The sequence below is a fragment of the Oreochromis niloticus genome, linkage group LG4 (assembly GCF_001858045.2).
Source record: "Oreochromis niloticus isolate F11D_XX linkage group LG4, O_niloticus_UMD_NMBU, whole genome shotgun sequence".
Classification (NCBI taxonomy): Eukaryota; Metazoa; Chordata; class Actinopteri; order Cichliformes; family Cichlidae; genus Oreochromis; species Oreochromis niloticus.
The window spans coordinates 21,645,528-21,660,065 of record NC_031969.2 but is presented as its reverse complement, the minus strand read 5'-3'; the positions used below and the strand labels follow the sequence as shown (position 1 = coordinate 21,660,065).

Genomic DNA, 14,538 nt, shown 5'->3' with positions numbered 1-14,538 from the left:
TCTTCAGTCTTTTGAGCTTGTGTGTCACCCACATAGAAGATAAATTCTCCTTTGTTATTTGTATGTCTAGTTCTTTTTTGTTTTAATGTAGGTATTACTCCTTTGTGCTTCTGGAGGCCTTGGTATATTTTTCCTATTACTCTGTTTATATGTTTCAATCTTTATATACACACTGTGATGCTAATAAAGAAATAAATGAACAAAAAAGAAAAACAATATTATGATGATGTCATAGGGAGAAAGGAGGAGGCACAGCTCCTCCTCCTGATACTTGTATTAAATGGCTCCTCCAGTGACTTTTCTCGAAATCAGTTCTTAGTTCACATCGACATCATGCTGGTGACTCTCTGTGCTCTCATCACTTCTCTAACATGTAAAGAGTCTGAAATATACTGAAGAATAGATCTCATGTTAGATTTAAATGTCGGTGTGTTTCTCTTCACTTCATGTCTTCTTGTTGTTTGCAGGTGTGAGTGGTGTGACGGTCCTGACACAGAAACCTCCTGTTTCATCAGTGAGGAAAGGAGAGACAGCTACCATGGACTGTAACCTGGGGACTGTTATTAACACTGTCTATTGGTATAAACAGATTCCCGGAGGAGTTCCTCAGTTTGTGCTGTATTTTTATCATAGCTATAGTTCTCCAACCTATGGCTCTGGGTTCTCCTCTCCAAAATTCACATCCACTCATCAGTCAACAAAAGATTATCGTTTGATCATCAAAAATGTGGAGGAGGGAGACTCTGCAGTCTATTACTGTCAGACATGGGACAGCTCTGTTAGTGAATACGCATCACAGTGATTTACACTGTGACAAAAACCTCCCCACTGATACTTCTGCTTTTCATGCTCATTTTTTCACATGCTGACAATAGACCCATTCAACAAACTCAGTGTAAACTCACCACCTTCAAATAGTGTGTTTATTGTTATTTTTGATTTATTTTAATGTTCATCAATGAAAACCCACCAACTTTCGAGAGTGTTTTTATAAACATGGAATTACTCTTTTTGATACATTTTAGCAATCATCACTGAAAGCATATAAAATATCAAGGAATATGACGACCACCAACAACACAAGTTGTCACATATATATGTACACAATGATGTACGTGTTTTTAAATAACAGCAATTTGATAAATGATTGTCTAAAATTCTGATAACTGTCACATTCTAGCTGCAGTAAATCACATTAATCAACCTAAATAGATACTGTTAAAGTTACACAATATTTCATATGAAGCGAAAATGCAGCAAAATTAAATTATATCTGTTACTTGCTTCTCACTACAATTCTTTTCACTTCTCAGCTGAATAGTAAAGGATGTTTACACCTCACACTGACAACATGCTGGGGACTGTCTGCTCTCTCATCACTTCTCTAAAATGTAAGATGTTCTTCTCATCTGTTTCATAGCCCATCTTTTTGTAGAAAGACATTTCACACATGTTCTTTCTGTGTTTGTTGGCAGATGCTAATGCAGTGTTAGTGTTTATTCAGATACCTGCTGTCCACTCTAGGTAAAGAAGGTGTTCTCAGCTGCAACACAGAGAAATGGTTGAATTATGTTAGATGGTCTAAACATTAGTTTCTTTTTTTTTTATTGATATTTCACATTTAATTACAACAGCAATGTTGACCAAATGCTGCATAAAAATACAAAATAACTAGTACCAAATAACTTATAATATTAGTACCAAACACCAAATACCAAATAAATATCAAAGAACTCTCTTACTGTATTAAAAGCCAATGAATACAAAAGTGTTTTAAGATGAGATTTAAAAAGATTGACAGCAGGAGCCTGTCTGATGTGTAAGGGTAGATCAGGGGTGGGCAACTCCAGGCCTCGAGTGTCAGTGTCCTGCAGGTTTTACATGTGTCCATGATCCAATATGGCTGATTCAAAATGCCAAATGACCTCCTCAACATGTCTTGAAGTTCTCCAGAGGCCTGGTAATGAACTAATCAGTTGATTCAAGTGTGTTGACCCAGGGTGATATCTAAAACCTGCAGGACACTGGCCCTCGAGAACTGCAGTTGCCTACCCCTGGTGTAGATTATATCACAGTTTAGGCGTTACAACCCCAAACGCTCAATCGCCTCTGTGAACCAGCCTCGACCTTGTTATGGCTAAAAGCAAAAGATCATTTGATCGACAAGCTCTAGAGGGCACACAAGGCTGTAAGAGGTCAGACAAATATCCAATTCAGGGCTTTGTAAGTCAACAATAAAATTTTAAAATCAATTCTCAAGTGAACAGTGAGCCAGTGAAGATAGCAAGCAACAGAGAAATATGTTCACATCTATTGGTTCGTGTCAGAAGACGAGCTGCAGCATTTCTCAAAGTCAATGAGAAATGTCAATGTTGTTTTCCAATGAAGTTTTAATAAAGGTATTATTCCCTTTGTGCTTCTGGAGGCCTTGGTATAATTTTCTCATTTTTCTGATTTTATGCTTCAATTAGAATATATAGATTATGACGCTAATTAAGAAACAAATGAAGAAAAAAGAAAAAATATGATGATGTAATAGGGAGAAAGGAGGAGGCACAGCTCCTCCTCCTCTTAGTTGTATTAAATGGCTCCTCCAGCACCTTTTCTTCAAATCAGTTCTTCGTTCACGTCGACATCATGCTGGTGACTCTCTGTGCTCTCATCACTGCTCTAACATGTAACCACTTTGATTTATATTGCACACATATATACTAATGTCCGTGTTTTTCTCTTGAGTGCATGTCTTCTCTTTGTTTGCAGGTGTGAGTGGTGTGACGGTGGTGACACAGAAACCTCCTGTTGTGTCAGTGAGGAAAGGAGAGACAGCCACCATGGACTGTAACCTGGGGATTGTTACTAATGAACCTGCTTGGTGGTATAAACAGATTCCAGGAGGAGTTCCTCAGTATGTAGTGAGGTTTCGTCATGACTGGAGTACTCAATACTATGGCTCTGGATTCTCTTCCCCAAAATTCACATGTACTCATCAGTCAACAACAGATTATCGTTTGATGATCAAAAATGTGGAGGAGGAAGACTCTGCAGTCTATTACTGTAAGACATGGGACACCTCTGTTAAGCAGTACGCATCACAGTGATTTACACTGTGACAAAAACTTCCTCACTATTACTTCTGCTTTTTGGGCACAAACTCAGTGCACCATATAAACAATTAGTTCTTAAACATTGCTCTTTTAAATGTATTCATTGTATTTCTTTCTTTATTTCCACTTTCACTTTAAATAAACAAAGGACCGAAATATACACACATTGTTCACACATAAAACCTCACATCATCAGCTTTTAATATTATTGTACTGTAAAACATGTTTGATGAAAAACATTCTCAACATATTAACTGGTTAATCTGATTTCAAGCCACAGTAAGAAGAAAAATGAGACCACACAAATCACCTTTATATTACAGTTCATTAATTCACTAATTCATGCTTCACTAAAATTCAGTCAAAAAATAAACAAGACTCAGATCAGCTAGTTGCAGAGAATTTTCATTTTGAATCAGCTTTAGTTCATCAGAAGCATGTTAATGAGGTAGAAAGAGAATGTAAACATATACAGATAAGGCAATTTCCCTGTGTTTATTTATTTCTATTGCTTTTTTTGTTTGTTGACAGAAGAAAACTGTAATGGAATTTCTTTCACTTATGTACTAATGACATTATTTTATTGTGTAATGCCTTGGTGCCACTGATTTTAACATGTCTGACACCCATACAGTAAGACAAATGGTGGGGGCCTATTTAGGAAGTTGGGGGAAGCAGACAACTCCACAGGAGGGAGAGTCTTTTGTCTCTTCAAGGACTCTGGGAGGTAGAAAGGGGTGTAAACCTTAAGGTGTGAAACAGCTGTGTACTGCCTTTTGTTCCTGGAGAAGGTATTTAACTGAGAGCCACACTACTCTCAGTGAGACTCTGCTGACCTGCCCCGCGGTCATGCAGGCTCTCCACCAAGCTTGGTTTTCTGTTCTTTGTGTGTTTGGATTAAAGAATGTTGGCTATCGCTCACCGCTCATCTGCAGGCTTTATTTAAGTGGAAAAACTTCCACAACAGAATGGCGCTGCGAGCAGGGTGGTCCGTGTGGTCGCTGAACAACGCTTCCGTGGATGGGCTGATCACCCCAGAGGAAAAAGGTACCTTTGTCCTACCGGCTGTTGAAGCAAAGGAAATGGAGGAGTCACGGAGCCGCGTGTTTCAGTCACCACCGAGACCATCGATTTTGAGGGGACTCCTGCAGATGGGTGAGTGATAGCTAACTTGTAACAAGTCACGAGAGATTTGTGTCTGGCCGAGGAGGTGAGCGTGTTGCAGCCTTCGGGGAGCCCAGGAAGGTGTGTTACGACCTTCCAGGGCAAGAGCTCCGAGGGAGTCTTCGTGTAGAATCACGGAGAGTCTTCGTGTAGAATCACGGAGTGACATCTCTAGCATCTTCTAAAAGATCCTAACTTCTTCAAAGGAGACTGGGGGTGGCGGTGTTCGTTCCTTGGTCCGTAGAAGGCAAGGAACCTCACGGGGGACGCCTCGTGTAGTAATAGAGAATCTAGATTCCAGGGGCAGTCAGCGGAGCCGGATTAGTGGCTCGAGAGGCGACTGCGGCAGACGTTCCACCAGGCGGCCAGGGACAAAACTCAATGTTTGACTGTATGGTAAGAACTGAGTAAATGTGTGGTGTGTAAGATTGCAGAGAATGGTTGTGTGGGAAAAGTTGATGTGTGTGGAAAAAAAAAAAATCAACAACCAAAAAACAGTGAAAAATGGGGTTCAAAATGTTGAAAATAGGGAACAAAAACAAGAAAAAGAAAAAAAAAAGAGAGAGAGAGAGGAGTGTAGAAATGTGCGTAAAAGCTGTTTCCAACTAGCGCGAGACGGTGGTACTGCAGGCCACCAGCTCCCCTAGGGTGGACACACAAAATTAGCAGAATTGTTGATGAAAATAAGTAAAAAAAATAGGAAGAGGGTTTGGTGATTTTCAATGTAGAACAACTACAATCTCTCTGGGTTTTTAAGAAAGGGGACTTCAGAACCAGAGAGGGGAGACGTGTTTTTTTTTAAGCAGTGATAAGAATGATCAAAATGTCTCAGTGTGTCACTTGCAGGTGAAGAGCAGACCCTGATCAATTTTTCACGTGCAGCAGTCGCAAGAAATTATAGGTTAACATCATTAGAAACACTCAAGCCAAGTTTTGGCTGAATTGTTTTACAGCTTAACTTCCATGTGTTTGTCACCCTGAGAACACAAGCTCCAAGAATCTCTCCCTGAAGACAAGAAATGCAGTTCCAGAACAACGAGATGGATCTCAAGAGCTCACAGCAGTGTCCTGAGCAGTGAAGAAAAGGTCCAGCAGCAGCAGCAGCTGTGCAAGACAGCGACAGCAAGGAGAAAAATGGCATCATCATGAATGGATGGATGTGCATTTCCAACGAGCTGCAACTTCACTGTGTATAAATGGACCTTTATAAAAGACTGCCTGAGTTGGACATTTGCCACATTTGGAGCAAAATGGCAAGATGAGACAGTGGAAAACACAGGGCAAAGCTGAAAGACAACTGACTCTCACTGGACTGCTGCAAGGGAGGGGAGATGAGATGAGACCACAGTGGAAGGAGCAGGGGAGAACATGGCTGTTTTAGTGTGGGAACTGAAATTTGGGTTTAGGAAACTGGGAAGAAAACGACTGCCTTGCGTGGAGAATTGAAAAGTGTCTGGAGCATCGCAAAGAGGAGAGGTACACAAAATTACACAAACAGAAAAATGCATTAATCCTACTAACACAAACACACATGCAATGAAGCTCATGAAGATCAAACAGTATTTTAAGCATGCATTGCTGTTACCATCATCTTGTCCGGTTCACTTAGTGGGTTAAGAAGTGATACATAGACTAGTGAACTAGTATTATTTTGGGGAAGGATGATTGAATCATTGCAGGGGTGAACAGAATGATGCAGGGGGGTCAGATGAGTGGGGACTAATAGATTATTGAGTTTCTTGTTTCTGATGTGTGGGGGAGGTCTTATCATGACACACATCTGGGTACATGGGGGAAAACAAAACTCATTATCTAATAGAATATTGTTGTGTGAGGTGTGTGACTGGTGGATGAAAGTTTTGGGGATTATGCATTTTCTTTTGGTACCACTTTTAACCTACCAGTTAGTTGTGTTTTGATCTATCATTCTGAGAGAGCATGCTTAGACAACTTCTAAAAAGAGGACTTCATATTGTTTTGATTTTTAACAGTGCACTGAGATATTTTTTTTGTTTGGCAATTTCCTCTTTTTGAAGCAGGCCTGCAAGATCGGGATCGAAAGCGCTACACAACATGTTGAACAATCGCAAGTGAGTTTCTCCAAAAAATTAAAATGGGCTTGGGAGAAAGCCACTTATTTGGGACAATCAGAAAACAAGTCCCTGCCAAAAAGGATTCAGCGAGGTAATCCAGTCTAAATTATTTTTCTTTTTTGAAATGACGTCATTGCTGGCAGTAGAAACTTATTGCGTCACGAGGTTCTACTGTCAGCAAATAAAAAATGGGGACTGACGGGACTGACAAAAGCTTGACTGACTTGACACCAGTATGCAAGATTGCACCTCCACCTTGACCTGACAAAAGGGTGGATGTATGTATGTATGTTTCTTTTTACAGCAGCAGAAAGGTGACAGCAACAGGTTGCATGGGCATTGGGGCCGTGCAGACTTAACCTTTTAATCGCCACTTTCTGTGTCTTTGAATTTACCAGCGGTGTGTTATTCATGACCTTGTATTGTTTACAGTGCAGAGGTCACTGTGAGAAAGTGTGCATACAGATGCGCTGCGCTAACATCTATTTTTTCCACAAAAGAGGGTTAATCTTGGGATCTAATCACATGATTTACAGCAGGACACACCACTGGCTAATGTTTTCTCTTATGACAGGGCCTGGAGTGAAACTACTCCAAGGGAGAATCCCTGTGAATTTTTAAGAGACAATGTACAACTTCATTGTGCATGTCTAATTGTGCTAAGCTGACATAGGGCAAAAGAGGGTTTTCCGGGGAAGCTTTCATTTTAAATTGCAGAGACCGTGACATGAGAGATATGGAAGAAGAGACTGAAGTGCAGATGCAGACCATGACTGGGAGAGAACACTTCAAGAGGACCAGTGAGAAGCAGGAACCATCTCCAGGACAACTGACAAACGACAGTGGGCTGCACCACTGGGCTTCCAAAGGATTGTCACGAGAAGATTTTGAACAGCAAAATCTTAAAATGAAAGAGTTTCGCCGTTGACGTTGAGGAAGACAACTAAGGTGTACGACGTGCTCTGCCTTAAATCTACAGCTGCGTTGGAACAGAGATCGAGGGATGAAGAGAGCGTGCCAAGCTCCAAAAGTAACAGCACAGAGGGAGATCAGCGTTGGAATTATGACTCTGTAAACGGCACAGACACCAGGAGCCATGACCGGGGACTGAGAATGACCATCTAATGCTGTTTCACTTTGCCATGCAAAGTACTTTGACACTCTGGAGAAGACCTTTCCTCTGTATCATTGTTGTTGCCATTTGCATGTGAGAGCTTAGATTGTGGGGAGGATTAAAGATGAACAAAGGGTGGTGAGAGAACAGTGAAGTGAGGATACACAGTGTGAAACTCCTTTAAGTGTAAAATAATGTTGATGTGATATACAGAATGTCAGGAAAGAAATTCTGGTATTAATGTGATTCTTGATTTAAGAATCAAAGGGTGGGATTGTAATGGAATTTCTTTCACTTATGTACTAATGACATTATTTTATTGTGTAATGCCTTGGTGCCACTGATTTTAACATGTCTGACACCCATACAGTAAGACAAATGGTGGGGGCCTATTTAGGAAGTTGGGGGAAGCAGACAACTCCACAGGAGGGAGAGTCTTTTGTCTCTTCAAGGACTCTGGGAGGTAGAAAGGGGTGTAAACCTTAAGGTGTGAAACAGCTGTGTACTGCCTTTTGTTCCTGGAGAAGGTATTTAACTGAGAGCCACACTACTCTCAGTGAGACTCTGCTGACCTGCCCCGTGGTCATGCAGGCTCTCCACCAAGCTTGGTTTTCTGTTCTTTGTGTGTTTGGATTAAAGAATGTTGGCTATCGCTCACCGCTCATCTGCAGGCTTTATTTAAGTGGAAAAACTTCCACAACAGAACACAGGGCTTAAATACACAGGGAGTAATGAGGGGATCAGACACAAGAGGAGAGCAAGCTGGGAGCAATCACACAGGGACATGGAGGAATCATACTGGAAATATTAACAAAGGATCCAAGAATACCAAAGTAAAAGACACAGATTTGACACGGAAATCCAACTGACAGCGAAGACAGAGCGAACATGGGTCACAGAGACAAGGGTAACTAACACTCACAGGGAGACATGACTGACTGGGGAGACACAGGAGATGAACGAACACACAGACAAGGGTGACTCGACATGAAGCGGTGAACACAGGAACAGAACAGCACAGAGAAAACACAGCAGCAGAGATTAAACACACTAAGGGAGGGAGAACTAAGGTCACTGAAAACTTAAAAGGAAACCAAAATCATGAACAACAGTAATCAAAGGTTATAAATCCAAAACCTGAAAGACAAATGCTGAGTCGCAGACCCAGTACTGTGACATATACACTGATTAAATCATTTATATCATTTTTTGAAGACCAAATACAAAGGAGATTATATGAAATCATTGAGATTGAAACAATAATGCTTATAAAAAGTACACATCTTTCAGGATCAGTTTCACCACCTACTATCATCATGCTGGGGACCCTCTGTGCTCTCATCTCTACTCTAACGTGTAACATGTTCTTATTGATTTTAAAATTTGTATTTTGAGGTAAATCTTTCACTCATCTTTTTCTTGGCAGATGTTGATGCAGTGATTGTGGTGACCCAAATACCTGCTGTCCACACAGTTTCTTCAGGTCAACAAACTGTTCTCAAATGCAACATAGAGAGATATGATGGGAATTATGTTAACTGGCATAAACAAGTTCCTGGAGGGGTTCCTCAGAAAGTTTTCACTATTCTGGCAGCTCACTTGAATTTGGAACAGGATTCTACTCTGACAGATTTAATTCTAAATCCTCATCAAATAATGATTCCTAGTTCATAATTAAATGGACAGAGACAGGAGACTCTGCAGTGTATTACTGTCAGACATGGGACAGCTCTGCTAGCAGTGGGGTATCACAGGGATTCACACTGTGACAAAAACCTCCACACGGATACTTCTGCTTTTTAAGACTCTTTCACAACCTGATAAAAGACACCTCTAACAAACACACCTTCAAATAATGTGTTATTTGTTTGTTCATTTTTTCTTTTAATATTTATCATTGAAATCATGAACAAAGCAAACAGGGGAAAATCCACATTATTCAGCCACAACTACTCATATGCAAAATCATATACAAAAAAACAGACCTACATTGTGTGTGATGTGTGACGATAAGGACATTTGCATTTAAACTAAAACTGTTCAAGGAACTGCCTGTAATGATTCAAGTCTGTGATGGAGCTCCTCAGCATGTAGAGTTTTTCAATGAGGACAATTCACTTGACTTTGTAACAGGATCCTCCTCAAACCGACTAAATTCTACATCATCATTAGACATTGATTAAGAGTTAAAAGGAGGAGGGTAAGCACTGTAGAGTCTATTGAGTAGAACATAACACAATCATAGTCAAAGGAGCTTGCAAAGAAAAGCGTCTGGACTTCTTTAAGTTGCTTGAAGACGTTTCACCTCTCATCCGAGAAGCTTCTTCAGTTCAAAGGTCAAATGGTGGAGAGTCCCAGATTTAAACCTAGTGGGAGTATCCCCCCAAAGAGGGACAAAAGGACCCCCTGATGATCCTCTAATCGCCTAAGCCAAGGTGTGAAAATGGGTGTGGGTTCCAATCAGCCAGGGTTTCGGGTGAGCTCATTGTGAAACCTGGCCCCACCTTATCATGCGAATTCCTGAGGTCAGATGGCCCAGGATGTGAGTGGGCGTTAAGGCGTCTGGGGATGGCAGACAGTTGGTGTCGTAAACCACCGCCTCTGTTCAAAGATGGTCGCTCACAGTGGACATAGATGGCTTCTTTCACTCCTCTTTCAAACCATCTGTCCTCTCTGTCCAAAATGTGAACATTGGCATCCTCGAAAGAGTGACCTTTATCCTTAAGATGCAGATGGACTGCTGAGTCTTGTCCTGTGGAGGTGGCTCTTCTATGTTGTGCCATACACTTGTGAAGTGGCTGTTGGTCTCTCCAATGTAGAGGTCTGGGTATTCCTCGCTACACTGTACAGCATACACCACATTGTTAAGTTTGTGTTTTGGAGTTTTGTCTTTTGGGTGAACCAGTTTTTGTCTGAGTGTGTTGCTGGGTCTGAAGTACACTGGGATGTCATGCTTGGAGAAAACTCTCCTGAGTTTTTCTGATACACCGGCTACATAGGGGATGACAGTTTTGTTGCGTCTGTCTTTCTTATCCTCCCTCGCTGGTGTCTGATCTTCTTTTCTGTGCCTCTTTGCTGACTTTATGAACGCCCAATTAGGATAACCGCATGTTTTGAGTGCTTCCTTTACATGTGTGTGTTCATTCTTTTTTTCTTCGGGCTTAGAGGGAACATGTTCTGCCCGGTTCCCTAAACACTCCGGTCTCATGTGACTTTACAGAGAAGATTTCTGGATTGTTGATTATGTAATTATAACAGTTACCTGTAAGGGTTAGCAGGATTCTGCTCTCTTTTTTTGTCCAAACATAAAAAAATGATCATTGTAAAAGCATCAGTAAAAACCTGAGGGACATAGCACCCATCCATACATACATACATCTTCTTCCACTTATCCGGGGCTGGGTCACGGGGGCAAGCAGAGGACCCCAGACCTCCCTCTCCCCAGCCACCTCCTCCAGCTTCTCTGGGGGAACACCAAGGTGTTCTGAGGCCAGCCGAGAGATACACATGTCCCCGGTCTGCCTCGGGGAATCCTCCCGGTGAGACAAGAAGGAACACCTCCCCAGGAGACATAGCTAACAATTTATCATAATAAAATGCAGCAGCACATTTTTAAGGGAGAGGAGTGAGACATCACAATTACCAATAATTATTAATACAAAAACAAAATTACCCTGCGCTGAACATAAATTACCCAAAACACCACAAACTACTCAGATTTAGCTCCTCATCCTGTCAGTCTCTCTGACTTTCTGTCACATATTTAATGGTTCACACCTCCTCTCCTCCTACAGAAGCAGTGCAATCTCTTTCAAAGTTACAGGTCTCAACACACGGTGACAACATGCTGGTGACTCTCTGTGCTCTCATCACTGTTCTAACATGTATGGAACCTCATTTATACTTCAGATTAGTAGTTATTTGTTGGATTCATATGTGCTTGTGTTTCTCTTGATTCCATGTCTTCTTGTTGTTTGCAGGTGTGAGTGGTGTGACGGTGCTGACACAGAAACCTCCTGTTTTATCAGTGAGGAAAGGACAGACAGCCACCATGGACTGTAACCTGGGGACTGTTGATAACACTGTCTATTGGTATAAACAGATTCCAGGAGGAGTTCCTCAGTTTGTGCTGTATTTTTATCATAGCTCTAGTTCTCCAAGCTATGGGTCTGGGTTCTCTGCTCTCTCATCACTTCTCTAAAGTGTAAGACGTTCTTGTCATCTGTTTCATAGCCCATCTTTTTGGGGAAAGACATTTCACTCATGTTCTTTCTGTGTTTGTTGGCACATGTTAATGCAGCGGAAGTGTTTATCCAGATACCTGCTGTCCACAAGGTTTCTCCAGGTCAAGAAGTTGTTCGCAGCTGCAACATGGTTCAATTATGTTAGATGGTCTAAACAAGTTCCTGGAGGGTTTCCTCAGTTTGTCATTCTGGCAGCTCACTTGGCTTTGGAACAGGTTTTCTGTCCCCAGAGGTGGGAAGTAACCAAGTACAAATACTTACTTACTGTACTTAAGTACAAAGTTTTCAACAAGCTGATCTCAACTGCAACATTGAGAGACATGATAGGAATTCTATTAGCTGTATTAACAAGTTTCTGAAGAAGATCATCTGTATGTTCCAAGATTTTTCCATTATGACAGCTCACCCAGCTTTGAAACAAGATTCTCCTCAGAAAGTTTCAACTATACGTCCTCATCATCTTATTAAACATTGGATTGCTCATCCCATCCATCCATCCATTCGCTTCCACTTATCCTTTTCAGGGTCGCGGGGGCGCTGGAGCCTATCCCAGCTGTCATAGGGCGAGAGCCGGGGTACACCCTGGACAGGTCGCCAGTCTGTCACAGGGCCAACACACAGGGACAGACAACCATTCGCACTCACATTCACTCGCACATTCAAACCTAGTGGCAATTTGGATTATCCAATTAACCTATCCCCACAAGCAACATGTCTTTGGATGGTGGGAGGAAGCCGGAGAACCCGGAGGGAACCCACGCAAACACGGGGAGAACATGCAAACTCCACACAGAAAGACCCCGGCCTGATGTTTGAATTGAACTCAGGACCTTCTTGCTGTGCGGCAAGAGTGCTAACCACCGTGCCACCGTGCTGCATTGGATTGCTCATTTTTTCTATTTCTTTTTTTTTTTTTTACCTTTAACCTGCTCAAATACAACATTAAAAAAGCTGAAAGCTTTTATGTCAGCTGGTACAAACAGGTTCCTGGTTTTTCTCCTCAGTTCTGAGATTTCATCATTCTCACAGCTCACCTGCCTTTTCAGCAGGATTCTCCTCAGACAGATTAATATCTAAATCCTGACCAAACACTGATTTCAAGTCTATTATCAATCATGCAGAGACAGGAGACTCTGCAGTGAGTTCCTGTTAGACATTGGAAGACTCTTCCAATAAAGCTGCATCATAGTGAAGCAGACTGTGGCCAAAATCTTATTGAGAGACATTACAGCTCTGATTAATACTGGCCAATAATGAGGACTTTATTAAATCTTACACAAAGCAAGTGACATAAAGGAGCAAACATGACTACACAGAGAGAGACACAGTTATAAAATACAAACATTGATGAAGTGAATGAGATGTTGACAGTGAAAGTTGGTCTCTACAGGATGTTTCAGTTCCTCTCCCCTCATCAGTGACAGTCAGGAGGTTTTTGTACAGCCATGTATACAAACTGAATCACTGTGGTATTCGGACAAGGCACCAAGCTGACTGTGACAAGTAAGTACTTTTTAACTGATCATAAAACAAGAGAGATTTTGCAAAAACCTGCTGATGACTACTTAATTCAAAAATGTTTCTTGTTCAGCAACATTTTTATGATTTTGTACAATCTGAAATAGTTTCAGGTTGTCTCATATACAGGAGACATGAATTACTTATGTTTAAAAAATGTGAAATGGTGTCAAACTACTTCTCTGAAAATGGTGTGAAATATGTCGTTTTTCCGTTCTTATTGCTTTTAATTTATGTTTAATTTCACCATACATAGGCCCGTTTTCTCTTTCTTCAATAGTAGTTAACAGTGTTACTGAAGTTAAAAATTACTTTGAAGTGATTAGAACCTGGCTGTACACTTTTCCTTGACGTGAAAGAAAATTACTCACATTAGCTGACATGTAGAATTAAATCAAAGACATTTACATGGAAAGTTAAACAGTAACTAATCATATTTTATTTGGTAAAAATATAAAAAGAAATTCAAACAATGTGCTGGATCTATATATTTTAGCATTGTACATTAGTTTTGTTTTCTTCTAACTTCATAACAAATGTTATGTTTATTTCATATTGACTCTTCTTGATTTCTTCTGGTTTTATGACTTAATTTCCAATTTCCTTCTTTCCTTTCATTGATCTTTTTTTTGTTTTCTGAACATCCTTTTCTTTTCTTTTTTTTAAAAATGTCCTTCATGTATTTTCAGCCTCCAGCCTCTCTCCTCCTGTCCTGACAGTCTTCCCTCCGTCCAGTGCTGAGCTCCAGTCCAACACAGCTTCTCTGGTCTGTCTGTCCAGTCAGTCTGTGCCTTTTGTAGATGTGAGCTGGTTGGCTGGTGGGAGTCCAGTGAGCAGTGGGATCTCTACCAGCACTGCTGTTCAGAGACCAGACCAGACTTACCAAATCAGCAGCTTTCTGACCATCCAGACATCAGACTGGAACATGGATAAGGTTTATACATGTAAAGTGTCTTTGGGCTCACAGACTTCAGAGAAAACCATCAAGATGTCAGAATGTTCCACTGAATAGTCGAGGACCAGAATGTGCATTTAAAGTCTGCTTCTTTACTGCTTGTGCTGTTTGCTCATTACAGTCTTTACATGTTAGAAATCAGAATAAAGCAAAAGGTTTAAGTCATGTATTCATGTGCTGGTTTTTAACAAGTACCTTCAGGAATTCATGTTTTGCATTAAATTAATAAAAGCATTGATTTAAAAAATGTGTTTTCTTGTCAGTAAATAAGAAACTGTCACTGTTTTGTTAGTAACATAAATTTAAGATGATTAAAATGAACTCTTAAATTTTAGAGAGGGGCACA

The 14,538-nt window shown here is 40.9% G+C and overlaps 1 protein-coding gene across 5 annotated transcripts in view; it reads left to right on the top strand.

The window, feature by feature from the left end:
* The first annotated feature begins 301 nt into the window (after window positions 1–301).
* The window catches only part of LOC109194552 (immunoglobulin lambda-1 light chain), a 36,898-nt gene continuing 22,661 nt past the window's right edge, over window positions 302–14,538 (top strand). Inside the window, exons 1-5 of one of the 5 annotated variants that reach the window (XM_019357880.2) lie at window positions 302–373; window positions 468–765; window positions 9,196–9,220; window positions 13,189–13,222; window positions 13,927–14,439. In XM_019357880.2, the coding sequence (XP_019213425.1) occupies window positions 334–373; window positions 468–765; window positions 9,196–9,220; window positions 13,189–13,222; window positions 13,927–14,249 (720 nt within the window). In that variant the 5' untranslated portion in view covers window positions 302–333 and the 3' untranslated portion in view covers window positions 14,250–14,439. Of the gene's footprint in view, window positions 374–467; window positions 793–2,606; window positions 2,678–2,760; window positions 3,089–9,195; window positions 9,221–11,278; window positions 11,360–11,455; window positions 11,636–13,188; window positions 13,223–13,926; window positions 14,440–14,538 lie in introns of those variants that run through there. The other 4 variants (XM_019357879.2, XM_019357878.2, XM_025906301.1 and 1 more) reach the window with 4 other exon arrangements.